At 56.2% G+C, this 24,300-nt stretch overlaps 1 protein-coding gene across 1 annotated transcript in view; it reads right to left on the bottom strand.

Moving 5' to 3' along the window:
• The window catches only part of kcnh2b (potassium voltage-gated channel, subfamily H (eag-related), member 2b), a gene marked incomplete at both ends in the record, with an annotated part of 417,073 nt that overhangs the window by 311,215 nt on the left and 81,558 nt on the right, over positions 1 to 24,300 (bottom strand). The window contains 1 exon segment of the mRNA XM_079259442.1: positions 19,200 to 19,430. Within this exon segment, the coding sequence (XP_079115568.1) occupies positions 19,200 to 19,430 (231 nt within the window).

Below are 24,300 nucleotides of genomic sequence, written 5' to 3'. Positions count from 1 at the left end.
CGGCGTCTGTCTGTCGGCGTCTGTCTGTCGGCGTCTGTCTGTCTGTCTGTCTGTCTGTCTGTCTGTCTGTCGGCGTCTGTCTGTCGGCGTCTGTCTGTCGGCGTCTGTCTGTCTGTCGGCGTCTGTCTGTCGGCGTCTGTCTGTCGGCGTCTGTCTGTCTGTCGGCGCCTGTCTGTCTGTCGGCGTCTGTCTGTCGGCGTCTGTCTGTCTGTCGGCGTCTGTCTGTCGGCGTCTGTCTGTCGGCGTCTGTCTGTCTGCCGGCGTCTGTCTGTCTGTCGGCGTCTGTCTGTCCGCGTCTGTCTGTCCGCGTCTGTCTGTCGGCGTCTGTCTGTCGGCGTCTGTCTGTCTGTCCGCGTCTGTCTGTCTGCGTCTGTCTGTCTGTCTGCGTCTGTCTGTCCGCGTCTGTCTGTCCGCGTCTGTCTGTCTGTCTGCGTCTGTCTGTCTGTCTGCGTCTGTCTGTCGGCGTCTGTCTGTCCGCGTCTGTCTGTCTGTCTGTCTGTCTGTCGGCGTCTGTCTGTCTGTCTGCGTCTGTCTGTCGGCGTCTGTCTGTCCGCGTCTGTCTGTCTGCGTCTGTCTGTCTGTCTGCGTCTGTCTGTCCGCGTCTGTCTGTCCGCGTCTGTCTGTCGGCGTCTGTCTGTCTGCGTCTGTCTGTCGGCGTCTGTCTGTCTGCGTCTGTCTGTCGGCGTCTGTCTGTCTGCGTCTGTCGGCGTCTGTCTGTCGGCGTCTGTCTGTCTGCGTCTGTCGGCGTCTGTCTGTCTTCGTCTGTCTGTCGGCGTCTGTCTGTCTGTCTTCGTCTGTCTGTCGGCGTCTGTCTGTCTGTCGGCGTCTGTCTGTCGGCGTCTGTCTGTCGGCGTCTGTCTGTCTGTCGGCGTCTGTCTGTCTGTCGGCGTCTGTCTGTCGGCGTCTGTCTGTCTGTCGGCGTCTGTCTGTCTGTCGGCGTCTGTCTGTCGGCGTCTGTCTGTCTGTCGGCGTCTGTCTGTCTGTCGGCGTCTGTCTGTCTGTCGGCGTCTGTCTGTCGGCGTCTGTCTGTCTGTCGGCGTCTGTCTGTCTGTCGGCGTCTGTCGGCGTCTGTCTGTCTGTCGGCGTCTGTCTGTCTGTCGGCGTCTGTCTGTCGGCGTCTGTCTGTCGGCGTCTGTCTGTCTGTCGACGTCTGTCTGTCTGTCGGCGTCTGTCTGTCTGTCTGTCTGTCCGCGTCTGTCTGTCGGCGTCTGTCTGTCTGTCGGCGTCTGTCTGTCGGCGTCTGTCTGTCGGCGTCTGTCTGTCTGTCTGTCTGTCGACGTCTGTCTGTCTGTCTGTCTGTCGACGTCTGTCTGTCTGTCGGCGTCTGTCTGTCTGTCTGTCTGTCCGCGTCTGTCTGTCCGCGTCTGTCTGTCGGCGTCTGTCTGTCTGTCGGCGTCTGTCTGTCTGTCGGCGTCTGTCTGTCGGCGTCTGTCTGTCTGTCTGTCTGTCGGCGTCTGTCTGTCGGCGTCTGTCTGTCTGTCGGCGTCTGTCTGTCCGCGTCTGTCTGTCGGCGTCTGTCTGTCGGCGTCTGTCTGTCTGTCGGCGTCTGTCTGTCTGTCGGCGTCTGTCTGTCTGTCTGTCTGTCCGCGTCTGTCTGTCGGCGTCTGTCTGTCTGTCGGCGTCTGTCTGTCTGTCGGCGTCTGTCTGTCTGTCGGCGTCTGTCTGTCTGTCTGCGTCTGTCTGTCTGTCTGTCTGTCGGCGTCTGTCTGTCTGTCGGCGTCTGTCTGTCTGTCTGCGTCTGTCTGTCTGTCTGCGTCTGTCTGTCGGCGTCTGTCTGTCTGTCGGCGTCTGTCTGTCTGTCGGCGTCTGTCTGTCGGCGTCTGTCTGTCTGTCGGCGTCTGTCTGTCTGTCGGCGTCTGTCTGTCTGTCTGTCTGTCCGCGTCTGTCTGTCGGCGTCTGTCTGTCGGCGTCTGTCTGTCTGTCGGCGTCTGTCTGTCTGTCTGCGTCTGTCTGTCTGTCTGTCTGTCGGCGTCTGTCTGTCTGTCGGCGTCTGTCTGTCTGTCTGCGTCTGTCTGTCTGTCGGCGTCTGTCTGTCGGCGTCTGTCTGTCTGTCGGCGTCTGTCTGTCTGTCCGCGTCTGTCTGTCTGTCTGCGTCTGTCTGTCCGCGTCTGTCTGTCTGTCCGCGTCTGTCTGTCGGCGTCTGTCTGTCGGCGTCTGTCTGTCTGTCGGCGTCTGTCTGTCTGTCTGTCTGTCGGCGTCTGTCTGTCGGCGTCTGTCTGTCTGTCTGTCTGTCTGTCTGTCTGTCTGTCGGCGTCTGTCTGTCTGTCGGCGTCTGTCTGTCGGCGTCTGTCTGTCTGTCTGTCTGTCTGTCTGTCTGTCTGCGTCTGTCTGTCTGTCTGTCTGTCTGTCTGTCTGTCTGTCTGTCGGCGTCTGTCTGTCTGTCGGCGTCTGTCTGTCTGTCTGTCTGTCGGCGTCTGTCTGTCTGTCGGCGTCTGTCTGTCGGCGTCTGTCTGTCGGCGTCTGTCTGTCTGTCGGCGTCTGTCTGTCCGCGTCTGTCTGTCCGCGTCTGTCTGTCCGCGTCTGTCTGTCTGTCGGCGTCTGTCTGTCGGCGTCTGTCTGTCGGTGTCTGTCTGTCGGTGTCTGTCTGTCGGTGTCTGTCTGTCTGTCGGCGTCTGTCTGTCTGTCGGCGTCTGTCTGTCGGCGTCTGTCTGTCGGCGTCTGTCTGTCGGTGTCTGTCTGTCGGTGTCTGTCTGTCGGTGTCTGTCTGTCTGTCGGCGTCTGTCTGTCTGTCGGTGTCTGTCTGTCGGTGTCTGTCTGTCGGCGTCTGTCTGTCGGCGTCTGTCTGTCGGTGTCTGTCTGTCTGTCGGCGTCTGTCTGTCGGTGTCTGTCTGTCGGTGTCTGTCTGTCGGTGTCTGTCTGTCTGTCGGCGTCTGTCTGTCGGCGTCTGTCTGTCTGTGTCTGTCTGTCGGCGTCTGTCTGTCGGCGTCTGTCTGTCGGTGTCTGTCTGTCGGTGTCTGTCTGTCGGCGTCTGTCTGTCGGTGTCTGTCTGTCGGTGTCTGTCTGTCGGTGTCTGTCTGTCGGTGTCTGTCTGTCGGCGTCTGTCTGTCTGTCGGCGTCTGTCTGTCGGTGTCTGTCTGTCGGCGTCTGTCTGTCGGCGTCTGTCGGCGTCTGTCTGTCGGCGTCTGTCTGTCGGCGTCTGTCTGTCGGCGTCTGTCTGTCGGCGTCTGTCTGTCGGTGTCTGTCTGTCGGCGTCTGTCTGTCGGTGTCTGTCTGTCGGCGTCTGTCTGTCGGTGTCTGTCTGTCGGCGTCTGTCTGTCTGTCGGCGTCTGTCTGTCTGTCGGCGTCTGTCTGTCTGTCTGTCGGCGTCTGTCTGTCTGTCTGTCTGTCTGTCTGTCTGTCTGTCTGTCTGTCTGTCTGCGTCTGTCTGTCTGTCTGTCTGTCGGCGTCTGTCTGTCTGTCTGTCTGTCTGTCTGTCTGTCTGTCTGTCTGTCTGCGTCTGTCTGTCTGTCTGTCTGTCTGTCTGTCTGTCTGTCTGTCGGCGTCTGTCTGTCTGTCTGTCTGTCTGTCTGTCTGTCTGTCTGTCTGTCTGTCTGTCTGTCTGCGTCTGTCTGTCTGTCTGTCTGTCTGTCTGTCTGTCTGTCTGTCTGTCGGCGTCTGTCTGTCTGTCGGCGTCTGTCTGTCTGTCTGTCTGTCTGTCTGTCTGTCTGTCTGTCTGTCTGCGTCTGTCTGTCTGTCTGTCTGTCGGCGTCTGTCTGTCTGTCGGCGTCTGTCTGTCTGTCTGTCGGCGTCTGTCTGTCTGTCGGCGTCTGTCTGTCTGTCTGTCTGTCTGTCTGTCTGTCTGTCGGCGTCTGTCTGTCTGTCGGCGTCTGTCTGTCTGTCTGTCTGTCTGTCTGTCTGTCTGTCTGTCGGCGTCTGTCTGTCTGTCTGTCTGTCTGTCTGTCGGCGTCTGTCTGTCTGTCTGCGTCTGTCTGTCTGTCTGTCTGTCTGCGTCTGTCTGTCTGTCTGTCTGTCTGTCTGTCTGTCTGTCGGCGTCTGTCTGTCTGTCGGCGTCTGTCTGTCTGTCGGCGTCTGTCTGTCTGTCTGTCGGCGTCTGTCTGTCGGCGTCTGTCTGTCGGCGTCTGTCTGTCGGCGTCTGTCTGTCGGCGTCTGTCTGTCTGTCTGTCGGCGTCTGTCTGTCTGTCGGCGTCTGTCTGTCGGCGTCTGTCTGTCTGTCTGTCTGTCGGCGTCTGTCTGTCTGTCTGTCGGCGTCTGTCTGTCTGTCGGCGTCTGTCTGTCTGTCGGCGTCTGTCTGTCGGCGTCTGTCTGTCTGTCGGCGTCTGTCTGTCGGCGTCTGTCTGTCTGTCTGTCTGTCGGCGTCTGTCTGTCTGTCTGTCGGCGTCTGTCTGTCTGTCTGTCGGCGTCTGTCTGTCTGTCGGCGTCTGTCTGTCGGCGTCTGTCTGTCTGTCGGCGTCTGTCTGTCGGCGTCTGTCTGTCTGTCGGCGTCTGTCTGTCTGTCGGCGTCTGTCTGTCGGCGTCTGTCTGTCTGTCTGTCTGTCGGCGTCTGTCTGTCGGCGTCTGTCTGTCTGTCTGTCTGTCGGTGTCTGTCTGTCGGCGTCTGTCTGTCTGTCGGCGTCTGTCTGTCGGCGTCTGTCTGTCGGCGTCTGTCTGTCTGTCGGCGTCTGTCTGTCTGTCGGCGTCTGTCTGTCGGCGTCTGTCTGTCTGTCTGTCGGCGTCTGTCTGTCGGCGTCTGTCTGTCGGCGTCTGTCTGTCGGCGTCTGTCTGTCGGCGTCTGTCTGTCGGCGTCTGTCTGTCGGCGTCTGTCTGTCGGCGTCTGTCTGTCGGCGTCTGTCTGTCAGCGTCTGTCTGTCGGCGTCTGTCTGTCGGCGTCTGTCTGTCGGCGTCTGTCTGTCGGCGTCTGTCTGTCTGTCGGCGTCTGTCTGTCGGCGTCTGTCTGTCGGCGTCTGTCTGTCTGTCGGCGTCTGTCTGTCGGCGTCTGTCTGTCTGTCGGCGTCTGTCTGTCGGCGTCTGTCTGTCTGTCTGTCGGCGTCTGTCTGTCGGCGTCTGTCTGTCTGTCGGCGTCTGTCTGTCGGCGTCTGTCTGTCGGCGTCTGTCTGTCTGTCTGTCTGTCGGCGTCTGTCTGTCTGTCTGTCGGCGTCTGTCTGTCTGTCTGTCGGCGTCTGTCTGTCTGTCTGTCTGTCGGCGTCTGTCTGTCTGTCTGTCGGCGTCTGTCTGTCGGCGTCTGTCTGTCGGCGTCTGTCTGTCTGTCTGTCTGTCTGTCTGTCTGTCTGTCTGTCTGTCGGCGTCTGTCTGTCGGCGTCTGTCTGTCGGCGTCTGTCTGTCTGTCGGCGTCTGTCTGTCGGCGTCTGTCTGTCGGCGTCTGTCTGTCTGTCGGCGCCTGTCTGTCTGTCGGCGTCTGTCTGTCGGCGTCTGTCTGTCTGTCGGCGTCTGTCTGTCGGCGTCTGTCTGTCGGCGTCTGTCTGTCTGCCGGCGTCTGTCTGTCTGTCGGCGTCTGTCTGTCCGCGTCTGTCTGTCGGCGTCTGTCTGTCGGCGTCTGTCTGTCTGTCCGCGTCTGTCTGTCTGCGTCTGTCTGTCTGTCTGCGTCTGTCTGTCCGCGTCTGTCTGTCCGCGTCTGTCTGTCTGTCTGCGTCTGTCTGTCTGTCTGCGTCTGTCTGTCGGCGTCTGTCTGTCCGCGTCTGTCTGTCTGTCTGTCTGTCTGTCGGCGTCTGTCTGTCTGTCTGCGTCTGTCTGTCGGCGTCTGTCTGTCCGCGTCTGTCTGTCTGCGTCTGTCTGTCTGTCTGCGTCTGTCTGTCCGCGTCTGTCTGTCCGCGTCTGTCTGTCGGCGTCTGTCTGTCTGCGTCTGTCTGTCGGCGTCTGTCTGTCTGCGTCTGTCTGTCGGCGTCTGTCTGTCTGCGTCTGTCGGCGTCTGTCTGTCGGCGTCTGTCTGTCTGCGTCTGTCGGCGTCTGTCTGTCTTCGTCTGTCTGTCGGCGTCTGTCTGTCTGTCTTCGTCTGTCTGTCGGCGTCTGTCTGTCTGTCGGCGTCTGTCTGTCGGCGTCTGTCTGTCGGCGTCTGTCTGTCTGTCGGCGTCTGTCTGTCTGTCGGCGTCTGTCTGTCTGTCGGCGTCTGTCTGTCTGTCGGCGTCTGTCTGTCTGTCGGCGTCTGTCTGTCTGTCGGCGTCTGTCTGTCTGTCGGCGTCTGTCTGTCTGTCGGCGTCTGTCTGTCTGTCGGCGTCTGTCTGTCGGCGTCTGTCTGTCGGCGTCTGTCTGTCTGTCGACGTCTGTCTGTCTGTCGGCGTCTGTCTGTCTGTCTGTCTGTCGGCGTCTGTCTGTCTGTCGGCGTCTGTCTGTCTGTCTGTCTGTCCGCGTCTGTCTGTCGGCGTCTGTCTGTCTGTCGGCGTCTGTCTGTCGGCGTCTGTCTGTCGGCGTCTGTCTGTCTGTCGACGTCTGTCTGTCTGTCGGCGTCTGTCTGTCTGTCTGTCTGTCCGCGTCTGTCTGTCCGCGTCTGTCTGTCGGCGTCTGTCTGTCTGTCGGCGTCTGTCTGTCTGTCGGCGTCTGTCTGTCGGCGTCTGTCTGTCTGTCTGTCTGTCGGCGTCTGTCTGTCGGCGTCTGTCTGTCTGTCGGCGTCTGTCTGTCTGTCGGCGTCTGTCTGTCTGTCTGTCTGTCCGCGTCTGTCTGTCGGCGTCTGTCTGTCTGTCGGCGTCTGTCTGTCTGTCGGCGTCTGTCTGTCTGTCGGCGTCTGTCTGTCTGTCTGCGTCTGTCTGTCTGTCTGTCTGTCGGCGTCTGTCTGTCTGTCGGCGTCTGTCTGTCTGTCTGCGTCTGTCTGTCTGTCTGCGTCTGTCTGTCGGCGTCTGTCTGTCTGTCGGCGTCTGTCTGTCTGTCGGCGTCTGTCTGTCGGCGTCTGTCTGTCTGTCGGCGTCTGTCTGTCTGTCGGCGTCTGTCTGTCTGTCTGTCTGTCCGCGTCTGTCTGTCGGCGTCTGTCTGTCGGCGTCTGTCTGTCTGTCGGCGTCTGTCTGTCTGTCGGCGTCTGTCTGTCTGTCTGCGTCTGTCTGTCTGTCTGTCTGTCGGCGTCTGTCTGTCTGTCGGCGTCTGTCTGTCTGTCTGCGTCTGTCTGTCTGTCGGCGTCTGTCTGTCTGTCGGCGTCTGTCTGTCTGTCGGCGTCTGTCTGTCTGTCTGCGTCTGTCTGTCTGTCTGTCTGTCGGCGTCTGTCTGTCTGTCGGCGTCTGTCTGTCTGTCGGCGTCTGTCTGTCTGTCGGCGTCTGTCTGTCTGTCCGCGTCTGTCTGTCTGTCTGCGTCTGTCTGTCCGCGTCTGTCTGTCTGTCCGCGTCTGTCTGTCGGCGTCTGTCTGTCGGCGTCTGTCTGTCTGTCGGCGTCTGTCTGTCTGTCTGTCTGTCGGCGTCTGTCTGTCGGCGTCTGTCTGTCTGTCTGTCTGTCTGTCTGTCTGTCTGTCGGCGTCTGTCTGTCTGTCGGCGTCTGTCTGTCGGCGTCTGTCTGTCTGTCTGTCTGTCTGTCTGTCTGTCTGCGTCTGTCTGTCTGTCTGTCTGTCTGTCTGTCTGTCTGTCTGTCGGCGTCTGTCTGTCTGTCGGCGTCTGTCTGTCTGTCTGTCTGTCGGCGTCTGTCTGTCTGTCGGCGTCTGTCTGTCGGCGTCTGTCTGTCGGCGTCTGTCTGTCTGTCGGCGTCTGTCTGTCCGCGTCTGTCTGTCCGCGTCTGTCTGTCCGCGTCTGTCTGTCTGTCGGCGTCTGTCTGTCGGCGTCTGTCTGTCTGTCGGCGTCTGTCTGTCTGTCGGCGTCTGTCTGTCCGCGTCTGTCTGTCTGTCTGCGTCTGTCTGTCTGCGTCTGTCTGTCGGCGTCTGTCTGTCGGCGTCTGTCTGTCTGCGTCTGTCTGTCGGCGTCTGTCTGTCGGCGTCTGTCTGTCTGTCTGCGTCTGTCTGTCTGTCTGTCTGTCTGTCTGTCTGTCGGCGTCTGTCTGTCTGTCTGCGTCTGTCTGTCTGTCTGCGTCTGTCTGTCTGTCTGTCTGTCTGTCTGTCTGTCTGTCTGTCTGTCTGTCTGTCTGTCTGTCTGTCTGTCGGCGTCTGTCTGTCAGCGTCTGTCTGTCGGCGTCTGTCTGTCAGCGTCTGTCTGTCGGCGTCTGTCTGTCAGCGTCTGTCTGTCGGCGTCTGTCTGTCTGTCTGTCGGTGTCTGTCTGTCGGCGTCTGTCTGTCGGCGTCTGTCTGTCGGCGTCTGTCTGTCGGCGTCTGTCTGTCAGCGTCTGTCTGTCGGCGTCTGTCTGTCGGCGTCTGTCTGTCGGCGTCTGTCTGTCAGCGTCTGTCTGTCGGCGTCTGTCTGTCTGTCTGTCTGCGTCTGTCTGTCGGCGTCTGTCGGTGTCTGTCTGTCGGTGTCTGTCTGTCGGCGTCTGTCTGTCGGCGTCTGTCTGTCGGCGTCTGTCTGTCGGCGTCTGTCGGCGTCTGTCTGTCGGCGTCTTTCTGTCGGTGTCTGTCTGTCGGCGTCTGTCTGTCGGCGTCTGTCTGTCGGCGTCTGTCTGTCGGCGTCTGTCTGTCGGCGTCTGTCGGTGTCTGTCTGTCGGCGTCTGTCTGTCGGTGTCTGTCTGTCGGTGTCTGTCTGTCGGTGTCTGTCTGTCGGCGTCTGTCTGTCGGCGTCTGTCTGTCTGCGTCTGTCTGTCTGTCGGCGTCTGTCTGTCGGCGTCTGTCGGCGTCTGTCTGTCGGCGTCTGTCTGTCGGCGTCTGTCTGTCGGCGTCTGTCTGTCGGCGTCTGTCTGTCGGTGTCTGTCTGTCGGCGTCTGTCTGTCGGTGTCTGTCTGTCGGCGTCTGTCTGTCGGCGTCTGTCGGCGTCTGTCTGTCTGTCTGTCGGCGTCTGTCGGCGTCTGTCTGTCTGTCTGTCGGCGTCTGTCTGTCTGTCTGTCGGCGTCTGTCGGCGTCTGTCTGTCGGTGTCTGTCTGTCGGTGTCTGTCTGTCGGTGTCTGTCTGTCTGTCGGCGTCTGTCTGTCGGTGTCTGTCTGTCGGTGTCTGTCTGTCGGTGTCTGTCTGTCTGTCGGCGTCTGTCTGTCTGTCGGCGTCTGTCTGTCGGTGTCTGTCTGTCGGTGTCTGTCTGTCGGTGTCTGTCTGTCTGTCGGCGTCTGTCTGTCTGTCGGCGTCTGTCTGTCTGTGTCTGTCTGTCGGTGTCTGTCTGTTGGCGTCTGTCTGTCTGTCGGCGTCTGTCTGTCGGTGTCTGTCTGTCGGTGTCTGTCTGTCGGCGTCTGTCTGTCGGTGTCTGTCTGTCGGTGTCTGTCTGTCGGTGTCTGTCTGTCGGTGTCTGTCTGTCTGTCGGCGTCTGTCTGTCTGTCGGCGTCTGTCTGTCGGCGTCTGTCTGTCGGCGTCTGTCTGTCGGCGTCTGTCTGTCGGTGTCTGTCTGTCGGTGTCTGTCTGTCGGTGTCTGTCTGTCTGTCGGCGTCTGTCTGTCTGTCGGTGTCTGTCTGTCGGTGTCTGTCTGTCGGCGTCTGTCTGTCGGCGTCTGTCTGTCGGTGTCTGTCTGTCTGTCGGCGTCTGTCTGTCGGTGTCTGTCTGTCGGTGTCTGTCTGTCGGTGTCTGTCTGTCTGTCGGCGTCTGTCTGTCGGCGTCTGTCTGTCTGTGTCTGTCTGTCGGCGTCTGTCTGTCGGTGTCTGTCTGTCGGTGTCTGTCTGTCGGTGTCTGTCTGTCGGCGTCTGTCTGTCGGTGTCTGTCTGTCGGTGTCTGTCTGTCGGTGTCTGTCTGTCGGCGTCTGTCTGTCTGTCGGCGTCTGTCTGTCGGTGTCTGTCTGTCGGCGTCTGTCTGTCGGCGTCTGTCGGCGTCTGTCTGTCGGCGTCTGTCTGTCGGCGTCTGTCTGTCGGCGTCTGTCTGTCGGCGTCTGTCTGTCGGCGTCTGTCTGTCGGCGTCTGTCTGTCGGCGTCTGTCTGTCGGCGTCTGTCTGTCGGTGTCTGTCTGTCGGCGTCTGTCTGTCGGTGTCTGTCTGTCGGCGTCTGTCTGTCGGCGTCTGTCTGTCGGCGTCTGTCTGTCGGTGTCTGTCTGTCGGCGTCTGTCTGTCGGTGTCTGTCTGTCGGCGTCTGTCTGTCGGCGTCTGTCTGTCGGCGTCTGTCTGTCTGTCGGCGTCTGTCTGTCTGTCCGCGTCTGTCTGTCTGCGTCTGTCTGTCGGCGTCTGTCTGTCGGCGTCTGTCTGTCTGTCGGCGTCTGTCTGTCGGCGTCTGTCTGTCTGTCGGCGTCTGTCGGCGTCTGTCTGTCTGTCGGCGTCTGTCTGTCGGCGTCTGTCTGTCTGTCTGTCGGCGTCTGTCTGTCGGCGTCTGTCTGTCTGCGTCTGTCTGTCGGCGTCTGTCTGTCTGCGTCTGTCTGTCTGCGTCTGTCTGTCTGTCTGCGTCTGTCTGTCGGCGTCTGTCTGTCTGTCGGCGTCTGTCTGTCTGTCGGCGTCTGTCTGTCTGTCGGCGTCTGTCTGTCTGTCTGTCGGCGTCTGTCTGTCGGCGTCTGTCTGTCTGCGTCTGTCTGTCTGCGTCTGTCTGTCTGCGTCTGTCTGTCTGTCGGCGTCTGTCTGTCTGCGTCTGTCTGTCTGTCTGCGTCTGTCTGTCTGTCGGCGTCTGTCTGTCTGCGTCTGTCTGTCTGTCTGCGTCTGTCTGTCTGTCGGCGTCTGTCTGTCTGCGTCTGTCTGTCTGTCGGCGTCTGTCTGTCGGCGTCTGTCTGTCTGCGTCTGTCTGTCGGCGTCTGTCTGTCGGCGTCTGTCTGTCTGTCTGCGTCTGTCTGTCTGTCTGTCTGTCTGCGTCTGTCTGTCTGCGTCTGTCTGTCTGTCTGCGTCTGTCTGTCTGTCGGCGTCTGTCTGTCTGTCTGCGTCTGTCTGTCTGTCGGCGTCTGTCTGTCTGTCTGCGTCTGTCTGTCTGTCTGTCTGTCTGCGTCTGTCTGTCTGTCTGCGTCTGTCTGTCTGTCTGCGTCTGTCTGTCTGTCTGTCTGTCTGTCTGTCTGTCTGTCTGTCTGTCGGCGTCTGTCTGTCGGCGTCTGTCTGTCTGTCTGCGTCTGTCTGTCTGTCTGCGTCTGTCTGTCTGTCGGCGTCTGTCTGTCTGCGTCTGTCTGTCGGCGTCTGTCTGTCTGTCGGCGTCTGTCTGTCTGTCTGCGTCTGTCTGTCTGTCTGCGTCTGTCTGTCTGTCTGTCTGTCTGTCTGTCTGTCTGTCGGCGTCTGTCTGTCGGCGTCTGTCTGTCGGCGTCTGTCTGTCTGTCTGTCTGTCTGTCTGTCTGTCTGTCGATCTGTCGGCGTCTGTCTGTCGGCGTCTGTCTGTCGGCGTCTGTCTGTCTGTCTGCGTCTGTCTGTCTGTCTGCGTCTGTCTGTCTGTCTGTCTGTCTGTCTGTCTGTCTGTCTGTCTGTCTGTCGGCGTCTGTCTGTCTGCGTCTGTCTGTCTGTCTGTCTGTCTGTCTGTCTGTCTGTCTGTCGGCGTCTGTCTGTCGGCGTCTGTCTGTCGGCGTCTGTCTGTCTGCGTCTGTCTGTCTGTCTGCGTCTGTCTGTCTGTCTGTCTGTCTGTCTGTCTGTCTGTCGGCGTCTGTCTGTCGGCGTCTGTCTGTCGGCGTCTGTCTGTCTGTCTGCGTCTGTCTGTCTGTCTGCGTCTGTCTGTCTGTCTGTCTGTCTGTCTGTCTGTCTGTCTGTCTGTCGGTGTCTGTCTGTCTGTCTGTCTGTCTGTCTGTCTGTCTGTCTGTCGGCGTCTGTCTGTCTGTCGGTGTCTGTCTGTCGGCGTCTGTCTGTCGGCGTCTGTCTGTCGGCGTCTGTCTGTCGGCGTCTGTCTGTCTGTCTGTCGGCGTCTGTCTGTCGGCGTCTGTCTGTCTGTCCGCGTCTGTCTGTCGGCGTCTGTCTGTCGGCGTCTGTCTGTCTGTCTGCGTCTGTCTGTCGGCGTCTGTCTGTCTGTCTGCGTCTGTCTGTCTGCGTCTGTCTGTCGGCGTCTGTCTGTCGGCGTCTGTCTGTCTGTCGGCGTCTGTCTGTCTGCGTCTGTCTGTCGGCGTCTGTCTGTCTGTCTGCGTCTGTCTGTCTGTCTGCGTCTGTCTGTCTGTCTGCGTCTGTCTGTCTGCGTCTGTCTGTCTGCGTCTGTCTGTCGGCGTCTGTCTGTCTGTCTGCGTCTGTCTGTCTGTCTGCGTCTGTCTGCGTCTGTCTGTCTGTCTGCGTCTGTCTGTCTGTCTGCGTCTGTCTGTCTGTCTGCGTCTGTCTGTCTGCGTCTGTCTGTCTGCGTCTGTCTGTCGGCGTCTGTCTGTCTGTCTGCGTCTGTCTGTCTGTCTGCGTCTGTCTGCGTCTGTCTGTCGGCGTCTGTCTGTCTGTCGGCGTCTGTCTGTCTGTCTGCGTCTGTCTGTCTGTCTGCGTCTGTCTGTCGGCGTCTGTCTGTCTGTCGGCGTCTGTCTGTCTGTCGGCGTCTGTCTGTCTGCCGGCGTCTGTCTGTCGGCGTCTGTCTGTCTGCCGGCGTCTGTCTGTCGGCGTCTGTCTGTCTGTCTGCCGGCGTCTGTCTGTCTGTCTGTCTGTCTGTCTGTCTGCCGGCGTCTGTCTGTCTGTCTGTCTGTCTGTCGGCGTCTGTCTGTCTGTCGGCGTCTGTCTGTCGGCGTCTGTCTGTCTGTCGGCGTCTGTCTTTCGGCGTCTGTCTGTCTGTCGGCGTCTGTCTGTCTGTCGGCGTCTGTCTGTCGGCGTCTGTCTGTCTGTCTGCGTCTGTCTTTCGGCGTCTGTCTGTCTGCCGGCGTCTGTCTGTCGGCGTCTGTCTGTCTGCCGGCGTCTGTCTGTCGGCGTCTGTCTGTCTGTCGGCGTCTGTCTGTCGGCGTCTGTCTGTCTGTCGGCGTCTGTCTTTCGGCGTCTGTCTGTCGGCGTCTGTCTTTCGGCGTCTGTCTGTCGGCGTCTGTCTGTCTGTCTGCGTCTGTCTGTCTGTCTGTCGGCGTCTGTCTGTCTGCCGGCGTCTGTCTGTCTGCGTCTGTCTGTCTGTCTGCGTCTGTCTGTCGGCGTCTGTCTGTCTGTCGGCGTCTGTCTGTCGGCGTCTGTCTGTCTGTCTGCGTCTGTCTGTCGGCGTCTGTCTGTCTGTCGGCGTCTGTCTGTCTGCGTCTGTCTGTCTGTCTGCGTCTGTCTGTCGGCGTCTGTCTGTCTGCGTCTGTCTGTCTGCGTCTGTCTGTCTGCGTCTGTCTGTCTGTCGGCGTCTGTCTGTCGGCGTCTGTCTGTCTGCGTCTGTCTGTCGGCGTCTGTCTGTCTGTCTGCGTCTGTCTGTCGGCGTCTGTCTTTCTGTCTGCGTCTGTCTGTCGGCGTCTGTCTGTCTGCGTCTGTCTGTCTGTCTGTCTGTCTGTCTGTCTGTCTGTCTGTCTGTCTGTCTGTCGGCGTCTGTCTGTCGGCGTCTGTCTGTCTGTCTGTCTGTCTGTCTGTCGGCGTCTGTCTGTCTGTCGGCGTCTGTCTGTCTGTCAGCGTCTGTCTGTCTGTCTGTCTGTCTGTCTGTCTGTCTGTCTGCGTCTGTCTGTCGGCGTCTGTCTGTCTGTCGGCGTCTGTCTGTCTGTCTGTCTGTCTGTCTGTCTGTCTGTCTGTCTGTCTGTCGGCGTCTGTCTGTCGGCGTCTGTCTGTCTGTCTGTCTGTCTGCGTCTGTCTGTCGGCGTCTGTCTGTCTGTCGGCGTCTGTCTGTCTGTCGGCGTCTGTCTGTCGGCGTCTGTCTGTCTGTCAGCGTCTGTCTGTCGGCGTCTGTCTGTCTGTCTGTCTGTCTGCGTCTGTCTGTCGGCGTCTGTCTGTCTGTCGGCGTCTGTCTGTCTGTCTGTCTGTCTGTCTGTCTGTCTGTCTGTCTGTCTGTCGGCGTCTGTCTGTCGGCGTCTGTCTGTCTGTCTGTCTGTCTGCGTCTGTCTGTCGGCGTCTGTCTGTCTGTCGGCGTCTGTCTGTCGGCGTCTGTCTGTCTGTCAGCGTCTGTCTGTCGGTGTCTGTCTGTCTGTCTGTCTGTCGGCGTCTGTCTGTCTGTCGGCGTCTGTCTGTCGGTGTCTGTCTGTCTGTCTGTCTGTCGGCGTCTGTCTGTCTGTCAGCGTCTGTCTGTCTGTCTGTCTGTCTGTCTGTCTGTCGGCGTCTGTCTGTCTGTCAGCGTCTGTCTGTCGGTGTCTGTCTGTCTGTCTGTCTGTCGGCGTCTGTCTGTCTGTCAGCGTCTGTCTGTCTGTCTGTCTGTCTGTCTGTCTGTCTGTCTGTCGGCGTCTGTCTGTCTGTCTGTCTGTCGGCGTCTGTCTGTCTGTCAGCGTCTGTCTGTCGGTGTCTGTCTGTCTGTCTGTCTGTCGGCGTCTGTCTGTCTGTCAGCGTCTGTCTGTCGGTGTCTGTCTGTCTGTCTGTCTGTCGGCGTCTGTCTGTCTGTCAGCGTCTGTCTGTCGGTGTCTGTCTGTCTGTCTGTCTGTCGGCGTCTGTCTGTCTGTCAGCGTCTGTCTGTCGGTGTCTGTCTGTCTGTCTGTCTGTCGGCGTCTGTCTGTCTGTCAGCGTCTGTCTGTCGGTGTCTGTCTGTCTGTCTGTCTGTCGGCGTCTGTCTGTCTGTCAGCGTCTGTCTGTCTGTCTGTCTGTCTGTCTGTCTGTCTGTCTGTCGGCGTCTGTCTGTCGGCGTCTGTCTGTCTGTCAGCGTCTGTCTGTCGGCGTCTGTCTGTCTGTCGGCGTCTGTCTGTCTGTCGGCGTCTGTCTGTCTGTCGGCGTCTGTCTGTCTGTCAGCGTCTGTCTGTCGGCGTCTGTCTGTCTGTCGGCGTCTGTCTGTCTGTCGGCGTCTGTCTGTCTGTCAGCGTCTGTCTGTCGGCGTCTGTCTGTCTGTCGGCGTCTGTCTGTCTGTCAGCGTCTGTCTGTCGGCGTCTGTCTGTCGGCGTCTGTCTGTCTGCGTCTGTCTGTCGGCGTCTGTCTGTCGGCGTCTGTCTGTCTGCGTCTGTCTGTCGGCGTCTGTCTGTCGGTGTCTGTCTGTCGGCGTCTGTCTGTCTGTCAGCGTCTGTCTGTCGGCGTCTGTCTGTCTGTCAGCGTCTGTCTGTCGGCGTCTGTCTGTCTGTCGGCGTCTGTCTGTCTGTCAGCGTCTGTCTGTCGGCGTCTGTCTGTCTGTCAGCGTCTGTCTGTCTGTCTGTCAGCGTCTGTCTGTCGGCGTCTGTCTGTCGGTGTCTGTCTGTCTGTCTGTCAGCGTCTGTCTGTCTGTCTGTCAGCGTCTGTCTGTCAGCGTCTGTCTGTCGGCGTCTGTCTGTCTGTCGGCGTCTGTCTGTCTGTCGGCGTCTGTCTGTCTGTCAGCGTCTGTCTGTCGGTGTCTGTCTGTCGGCGTCTGTCTGTCTGTCAGCGTCTGTCTGTCGGTGTCTGTCTGTCTGTCAGCGTCTGTCTGTCGGCGTCTGTCTGTCTGTCGGCGTCTGTCTGTCGGCGTCTGTCTGTCTGTCAGCGTCTGTCTGTCGGTGTCTGTCTGTCTGTCAGCGTCTGTCTGTCGGCGTCTGTCTGTCTGTCAGCGTCTGTCTGTCGGCGTCTGTCTGTCTGTCGGCGTCTGTCTGTCGGCGTCTGTCTGTCAGCGTCTGTCTGTCAGCGTCTGTCTGTCGGCGTCTGTCTGTCAGCGTCTGTCTGTCGGCGTCTGTCTGTCGGCGTCTGTCTGTCGGCGTCTGTCTGTCGGCGTCTGTCTGTCAGCGTCTGTCTGTCAGCGTCTGTCTGTCGGCGTCTGTCTGTCGGGGTCTGTCTGTCAGCGTCTGTCTGTCGGCGTCTGTCTGTCGGCGTCTGTCTGTCGGCGTCTGTCTGTCTGTCGGCGTCTGTCTGTCGGCGTCTGTCTGTCGGCGTCTGTCTGTCGGCGTCTGTCTGTCGGCGTCTGTCTGTCTGTCGGCGTCTGTCTGTCAGCGTCTGTCTGTCGGCGTCTGTCTGTCGGCGTCTGTCTGTCTGCGTCTGTCTGTCTGTCGGCGTCTGTCTGTCAGCGTCTGTCTGTCAGCGTCTGTCTGTCGGCGTCTGTCTGTCAGCGTCTGTCTGTCGGCGTCTGTCTGTCGGCGTCTGTCTGTCTGTCGGCGTCTGTCTGTCAGCGTCTGTCTGTCGGCGTCTGTCTGTCGGCGTCTGTCTGTCTGTCGGCGTCTGTCTGTCAGCGTCTGTCTGTCGGCGTCTGTCTGTCGGCGTCTGTCTGTCTGTCGGCGTCTGTCTGTCAGCGTCTGTCTGTCGGCGTCTGTCTGTCGGCGTCTGTCTGTCTGTCGGCGTCTGTCTGTCGGCGTCTGTCTGTCTGTCGGCGTCTGTCTGTCTGCGTCTGTCTGTCGGTGTCTGTCTGTCGGCGTCTGTCTGTCGGCGTCTGTCTGTCGGCGTCTGTCTGTCAGCGTCTGTCTGTCGGCGTCTGTCTGTCGGCGTCTGTCTGTCTGTCGGCGTCTGTCTGTCGGCGTCTGTCTGTCTGTCGGCGTCTGTCTGTCGGCGTCTGTCTGTCGGCGTCTGTCTGTCTGTCGGCGTCTGTCTGTCTGCGTCTGTCTGTCGGCGTCTGTCTGTCAGCGTCTGTCTGTCGGCGTCTGTCTGTCGGCGTCTGTCTGTCAGCGTCTGTCTGTCGGCGTCTGTCTGTCGGCGTCTGTCTGTCTGTCGGCGTCTGTCTGTCGGCGTCTGTCTGTCTGTCGGCGTCTGTCTGTCGGCGTCTGTCTGTCGGCGTCTGTCTGTCTGTCGGCGTCTGTCTGTCTGTCAGCGTCTGTCTGTCTGTCTGTCTGTCTGTCGGCGTCTGTCTGTCGGCGTCTGTCTGTCTGTCCGCGTCTGTCTGTCGGCGTCTGTCTGTCTGTCTGTCGGCGTCTGTCTGTCTGTCTGTCTGTCTGTCGGCGTCTGTCTGTCGGCGTCTGTCTGTCGGCGTCTGTCTGTCTGCGTCTGTCTGTCTGTCGGCGTCTGTCTGTCAGCGTCTGTCTGTCAGCGTCTGTCTGTCGGCGTCTGTCTGTCAGCGTCTGTCTGTCGGCGTCTGTCTGTCGGCGTCTGTCTGTCTGTCGGCGTCTGTCTGTCAGCGTCTGTCTGTCGGCGTCTGTCTGTCGGCGTCTGTCTGTCTGTCGGCGTCTGTCTGTCAGCGTCTGTCTGTCGGCGTCTGTCTGTCTGTCGGCGTCTGTCTGTCAGCGTCTGTCTGTCGGCGTCTGTCTGTCGGCGTCTGTCTGTCAGCGTCTGTCTGTCGGCGTCTGTCTGTCGGCGTCTGTCTGTCTGTCGGCGTCTGTCTGTCGGCGTCTGTCTGTCTGTCGGCGTCTGTCTGTCTGTCAGCGTCTGTCTGTCTGTCTGTCTGTCTGTCGGCGTCTGTCTGTCGGCGTCTGTCTGTCCGCGTCTGTCTGTCGGCGTCTGTCTGTCAGCGTCTGTCTGTCGGCGTCTGTCTGTCTGTCGGCGTCTGTCTGTCGGCGTCTGTCTGTCGGCGTCTGTCTGTCTGTCGGCGTCTGTCTGTCTGTCAGCGTCTGTCTGTCTGTCTGTCTGTCTGTCGGCGTCTGTCTGTCGGCGTCTGTCTGTCCGCGTCTGTCTGTCGGCGTCTGTCTGTCGGCGTCTGTCTGTCTGTCCGCGTCTGTCTGTCGGCGTCTGTCTGTCTGTCTGTCGGCGTCTGTCTGTCTGTCTGTCGGCGTCTGTCTGTCTGTCTGTCGGCGTCTGTCTATCGGCGTCTGTCTGTCTGTCGGCGTCTGTCTGTCGGCGTCTGTCTGTCTGTCTGCGTCTGTCTGTCTGTCTGTCGGCGTCTGTCTGTCGGCGTCTGTCTGTCTGTCTGTCGGCGTCTGTCTGTCGGCGTCTGTCTGTCCGCGTCTGTCTGTCGGCGTCTGTCTGTCGGCGTCTGTCTGTCTGTCTGCGTCTGTCTGTCAGGCTGCTGTGTGATCTGAACACTGACTCCTTGTGAGGGACGGTCGGATGTTAAAGGAAACCTTTCAGTTTTCCAGCCGGTTTGGGAGGTTTTGGGAAAAGGGGAGTTTTCAGGTGATGTGGTTGTACGTGTGGCTGAGTTGGGGGGGGGGGGGTCATGTTCCCCTGAGACTCATCCGGATGCTGCTCGCACCGGGCTGGGGATGAGGTCTCCAGGAGAGCCTGAGGTCGAAGCAGCGGACACTTCCAGATGCTTTAAGTTGTTTTTCTTTCCCCTCAACACAGAACGGACAAAAAGAAAAACCTGAAGCAGGAAACACAGCGACATGAACTCCAAATGGATTAAACCACAATCATATTTCTATATTCCAGTTTTCAGATCAGCTGATGTGGGGTCAGCTGAGTCAGAGCAGGACTCCATCTGCACTTTATTTGGTCGTTTCCTCGTTATGCAAATGAACTAGATTCTACTGAACTCTGCAGAATTTACTGAAGCTTCGGAGACAAACAGTGACGTGTTTTATAGGAAAGAAATCCAACAGCAAAATCCGACAGCAGTGTCATGCAGGTGAGTTAACACCACCGGAGACACTGAGCATGCTCAGTTCCCTCCTCATGTATGAGTAAATATCTGCTGCTGCCTCTGTAACATCCTCTGCATCTGAAAGGCTTGGAGCAGAACTAAACTGCAGACTGAGAGGTAGAAGTGACTCCTCGCTGCATGAAGAACGATGTGTGCACTTTGCATCACGGGAGAAAAGGCGACTTTCCATACATGTGTGTATTATTCATGATTCACTCGCCCTCCACGCCGGCGGTGGCTGAAGCGAGGTCTAGTTCTGAAAATCATCATCAAGACATCTTTAATGATCTGATCCTATTGTCTGCACGGTGGGGGGGGTATGCAGCAGGTATGAGTCCCGTGTTGCCGCGGCGCTGTGGCGCTGACAACTGTGCAACAGAGATGACAACCCTTCTGTGATTCCACAGCTTTTTACAAGCGACAGAGAGCTGATGTGTGTTCACATCTCCGGTACACACAGTGCAGGGGGAGGGCTGAACTGGTGGAACTGTGGCAGAATCACACCAGGTAGGAAGCAGAGACACTCGCCGTTCCTCACACCGTGCTTTTCCTCTTCTGTCAAAGTCATTTTTCTGCTTCCTGTGTCGTTTTTACCTCTCAGTTTGTTTTCAAGCCTTCTGCGGTGCTTTGTGCTCGTCTGCCTGCAGGAGGAACACGGCTGGCAGAAGCAACCAGGCCTCCTCAGCTCATGTCAGATCAGCTCCAGACACGCTGTCACCATGAGCAGCGCCCAGGCGCCTCACACACTCCGACACAAAGCCAAGTCCTCACACCACAAACACAATGAGAGAAAATACTCAGACACACACTCCACGAGACCCTCGCTAATCTCGCTAACCGCAGAGCAGACGTGTTTCTGGAGCTGCAGAACCTTCTAGCAGAGAATCATCCAGAGCGAGTCAACATGGCAGAACAGCTGATCATTCCCTCCTCAAGCAGTCAAACACACCTCCGAGGTGTCTCACACACCGATGTTTCCTCCCTACCGTCTTTTCGGTACAGGTTGATCTCCACTTTCCTCTCCTCCGACCCCAGCAGGGCCTGCGCCATCTGGGCAATGGCCAGTCGCTTGGTGTCAGGTCCGTACAGGAAGTTACACGTGCACGGCTTCTGCATGATCTCAGCACGCGTGTAACCGCACATGTGGCAGAATCCGTCGTTGCAGAAGATGATGGCGCAGTTTTCCACTCTGGCATTGGCGATGACAAACTTACGACCTGGAGGGGGGAGAGAAAGTTACGGCCTTGTTAATAAATCAGCAGATTCACACGTTTCAGGCTGTTACAGCAGAAACCTGCTGAAGTCATGCTGGAAGACCTGAGGTGAGCATGGAAGCTGGTCCCATGAAAAACTGTTCAAACCCTCTGAACCAAACAACTTTTTCTGCTGTCCAGTAATGTTTGACGTTACTGGATGATTGTCCAACGTTGTTGGATGGATGGATGGATGGACAGATGGATGGATGAATGAGGGATTGATGGATGGACAAATGGATGGATGGATGAGGGATGGATGGATGGACAGATGGATGGATGAGGGATGGATGGATGAGGGATGGATGGATGGACAGATGGATGGACAAATGGATGGATGGATGGATGGATGGATGGATGGATGGACAGATGGATGGATGAATGAGGGATTGATGGATGGACAGATGGATGGATGGATGGACAGATGGATGGATGGATGGATGGATGGATGGACAGATGGATGGATGGATGGATGGATGGATGGACAGATGGATGGATGGATGGACAGATGGATGGATGAATGAGGGATTGATGGATAGACGGATGGATGGCTGGATGGATGGATGGATGGATAGATAGACAAATGGATGGATGAATGGATGGATGGATGGATAGATAGACAAATGGATGGATGAATGGATGGATGGATTGATTGATTGATAGGGAGTTTATGGTTTTATTGCTTAACATGAATACATTAACATATGATACACACAGGAAGTGACCTACACAACTCTAACTACATCCTCCATCAAAAACATGACAACCCCCCAGGTCCAACCCCCCAGGTCCAGCTTTAACAATAAACAATCATATTATAACAAATATAAAACTATACTGAACCTAAGAGACTCCGTTATAAAAACGATGTAAAAGCCATAAAACCACTGACTGAAGCTAAGCTGCCAGTAATGCTGAAGAAAGAGGGATAAAACTGGGAAGTTCTTCCTGTTCCCAGCTGCTGAACACTAAACTCTGAACCAAACTCTTACAGCTAAGCAAAGTCTCTCCTGGTTAAAACTTCAACACTGTTCAGGTAAAAGTCACCTGCTTATACCAGCTTAAACACGTCCAGTCGCTACATGTCTCCATTGTGTCACGTTACATGCTAGCGCTGATGAATGAACAGCGTCTCTGTCACCGTGTCCTCCAGCACATCACAATGAAACACTGTAGTTAGAGTTCTCTTTAATGCAAAACATCTGACACACCCTGTGTTGGTAAGTTTCACCTCCACACCCTGATGCTTCACAACAATCCTGCTGCAGGTTAGTTTCAGCTCCTTTACTGTAAACTGTGACGTACGGAACATAAATCTGGACTGTCTTTGGAAATACAACCTTTCAGAAGTCTGTCTTTCTGCATCACTAACTGTACCAAATACTGATGTGAAATGTGTGAATGAATCAAATCTTTTGAACAGTTCTTCAGTCCTTCCTTCCTTCAGGTGGAAAGCGTCATCCCAGTGTCAGACAGGACCAAGGTGCTCAAGCTGTGAACACTACACATGCCTGCTTTGCTAGCAAAACCCCAGGATGAGACGGAGCGGAGAGGAACGAGTGTAGGATGATGGACGGAGAGCACAGTTGTACAGTGGAGGCGAGGAGCTGGAGGAGTCGCCAGCCGGTGAAGTGTGAGTGGACATGGGCCAGGCCAGCTTGAACAGGACAAAATGAAACATAATTTGGATGCAGAATAAGACAATATTCAAAGTCTCACCAATTACCACACTTAAGATGACTTAAACCTTAATGCATCACTCATCCCGATGTAAATCTATCAATACAACACTCATGTTGTAAAATAATGCACAACATAAAAGAATCAGACGTTTTTAATAGTTTTAACACTGCTGGTTAACTTTATCCTGGTGGCAACTTGTTTAATATGCAGATGGAGCAGGATCCTTTCTTTCTCATTTTCCTGGGCACTTTGCCACAAACAGCTTATTCAGCCTCAATGGAAAGTTAAATCTGTCGTCAACGACTCATAGATTCACAACTCCTGTTTTCTACCTGAGCACCTCAGACCAGATATCACACAGCAGCCTGTTAAGTTTCTCATGAGACCAACGTCATCTTTATATGACAGTTAGCTTTTCCAAAGCATTTAGGCAACAAGCGGCCATGAAAGGAACTGACAGAAGCACCATCACCAACGATGATAAAACTAAAAGGGAGTGATTATTTTCCTCTCTGCAGTTTCCTCTCCTGCTGTCTTCAGCTGCTAATCGAGCGTCTCTGGCGTTGCAGCGCTGTGCTGTAAACTCCTCCCACAGCCGCTTTGCTTTCATTCAGACACTGTTGCCAACTTGGAGACTTTCTCGCTAAATCTGGAGACTTTTTTTGTTAAAAGCGACAAATCTAGCAGCTTTTACTGGAGTTATTAGAGACTTTCCTGGTGTTTTGGCGACTGACTTGAAGGCACATATTGTTCTGCAGTTACTGTAAGGAAGGAGCAGCGGGAGCCTCTCCCGTCCTACAGCACTCCCAGGCGGCCAGTCTCAGTCGGCTCCGGCTGCAGGTCAATGTAGAATAACTGCAGTAGGTTGTGGAAGTTCACCTAAACATAGTTTATACCATTGTCAGTGACAACTGGCTGCATTATTTTCCTATACATAGTTCGGCCAGTTAAACGCTGTAATATCCCTCCGTTACGGGGCGTTACCATAGCAACGTGTTAATCAGCTGGTTCAGATCAGCCGTCTTTTAACAGGTGAATGAGAGAAACGCGCTGCAGCCTGACAGCGGTTGTTTGGTATAAAACGTACATCCAGGCCAACGTAAAATAGTTCCTATATAAGCAGTAAAAGCAGATTAAACAACTCGGAACCGTCCATTAGACAGTTATAATGTACGACATGGAGTCTAGAACGTAGAACACCACGACGCGCAGCGTTGTTTATAAATACTGGATAGTTGTGTTAAATAATCCAGATCTCAATTTCAGTCAACATAATCATGATTATAATTTTTGCCATAATCGAGCAGCTCTGCTCTCCACCCATCAGGGGTTTAGCAGTAAAGCTGAGTCAGAAGCTTCAGTCTGCTTTAACTAAGAGACACCTGCAGGTCTTTGGCCTCGTTTCCACCGACTGGTCTGACTCGGCTCGGTTCAGTAAACCCTGATCTGTGTCGCAGCTCACCCTCACCTGGAAGGTGGTATATGTCGACACGATACGGAAGAGCGATGCCTGCACTCCACCCAGAAACGACGGAGGAGGATGGTGCACAACCAGCACTGTCTTCTGTCTTTTCTTGGAGTTGTGTCTTTAAAGAACAAAATTCAGAGTAGATTTTAACATGGAGCAGTTCTTGCTGTCTTTATTTCCAGCTTCGATAGACTTCAGCGTGTCAACATCCAGTGTTTAGGGTCAGATTGATCCCACAGAAACGTACTTTTGCTCATCCACTGCTCATTGCTGAACACCATAAAGTCAGAACAGAACAGTGTTCTTTGCAAAGTGTTTCTCTGAAAGTTATTTAGATGTTCCCAGAGATGAAACGCTGATTTATGGGCAGTTTTATAACCACTGGAAGGAATGTTGTCTGTTCATTCATTTCTCTTACAGCTAAACGCTGACCTGCTCCAGTTTGTTTCCTCTGAATGACTTTTTGTTTTCTACATTACGGAAGAGGGATTGCTCTGCTGCTGTTGTGTCTGAATGAGTTCGTAGACTCCAGATAAATGATTCAATATCAGAAATATTTCGCCTGCAGCAACTGTTTAGCTGCAACTTATTACTCTACTGTTTTAGGTGTGTGTGTGTGTGTGTGTGTGTGTGTGTTAGATTAAAAGCACAACCTTAAGCCACTCTGGTAAATACCATGTTCCCAACAGAACAGACAGCATGTTGGTGTGTATCACAGCTTTTATGTGAGTATAAATCAGCATGTGGGTACGGTGTCATCACATCATGGCCAGGAACACGTGCATGGCTTTTAACAACAACTCGACCGTGTGGTTAAACGTGGAGCTGGTCCTGCTTTGTTGCTTTTACTAAGCCACACAGGAAGGGATGATTCTATCAACCAGTCAATGGACAGCAGTATGTCGAGCTCTGACTGGTATGACTGGTATGACTGGTATGACTGGTATGACTGGGACCCAGATAGATGGGCGACTGTGACACTGCTGAGCTGGACATGTTTCAGAGGAAAAACACAGAAAACTCAGTGAAGTGAAGAAGACTGGAATGTGATTCGGTTGGTGGAAACCAGGCTGAGGATCACATCATTGGTTTCAGCCAAGCATGGTGACGGCAGTATCATGATGTGGGAGTGTTTGACTGTAAAGGGGATGGGGGGGGGGGGTAGTCAGCATAGATGCCAAATGGTCCTGTCAGCCATGTGCAGGTGAAGGGTCTGAGTTCAAAAGCATTTTCCTGTCTTTGACTCTTGATAAATTCATTTCCTGCTTTTAATTGTTGCTGAAACAATCAGTTCTCTTTAGGATGACTGATGTCCCTGTGCTTCTCCAAAACCCTGGCAGACCTCCACCGATCAAGGCAACGGGTCTGTTAGATGCAGAAAGCTCCTCTCTGAGCTCAACTACCTGACAGCAAATCCAGACTCTTCCCTTCCTCCTTCTGCCTTCCCAAAAGCACCTGTCAATCACAGCCATGCTGCCAGAACCTGAGCTGGCTCTGCTCATCTCTCCAGCTGAAAGTGGACATCAGTCAGAGCACGGCTACCCGATGCAAACTTCTTCCCCCATTTCTCCCTGCATTAAGCACGCCATCATCACAGCCTCCTCCCATCCTCCATGCAGAAGACACGTCGTCTATCAAAACGAGCCATCCTGGATTCAACAGGCTGTCCTCGCAGGACACATA

Source organism: Telmatherina bonti (genome assembly GCF_933228915.1).
Source record: "Telmatherina bonti genome assembly, chromosome: 20".
Taxonomy (NCBI): domain Eukaryota; kingdom Metazoa; phylum Chordata; class Actinopteri; order Atheriniformes; family Telmatherinidae; genus Telmatherina; species Telmatherina bonti.
The sequence above is the reverse complement of the archived record's forward strand: the minus strand, read 5'-3'. Positions and strand labels throughout refer to the sequence as shown.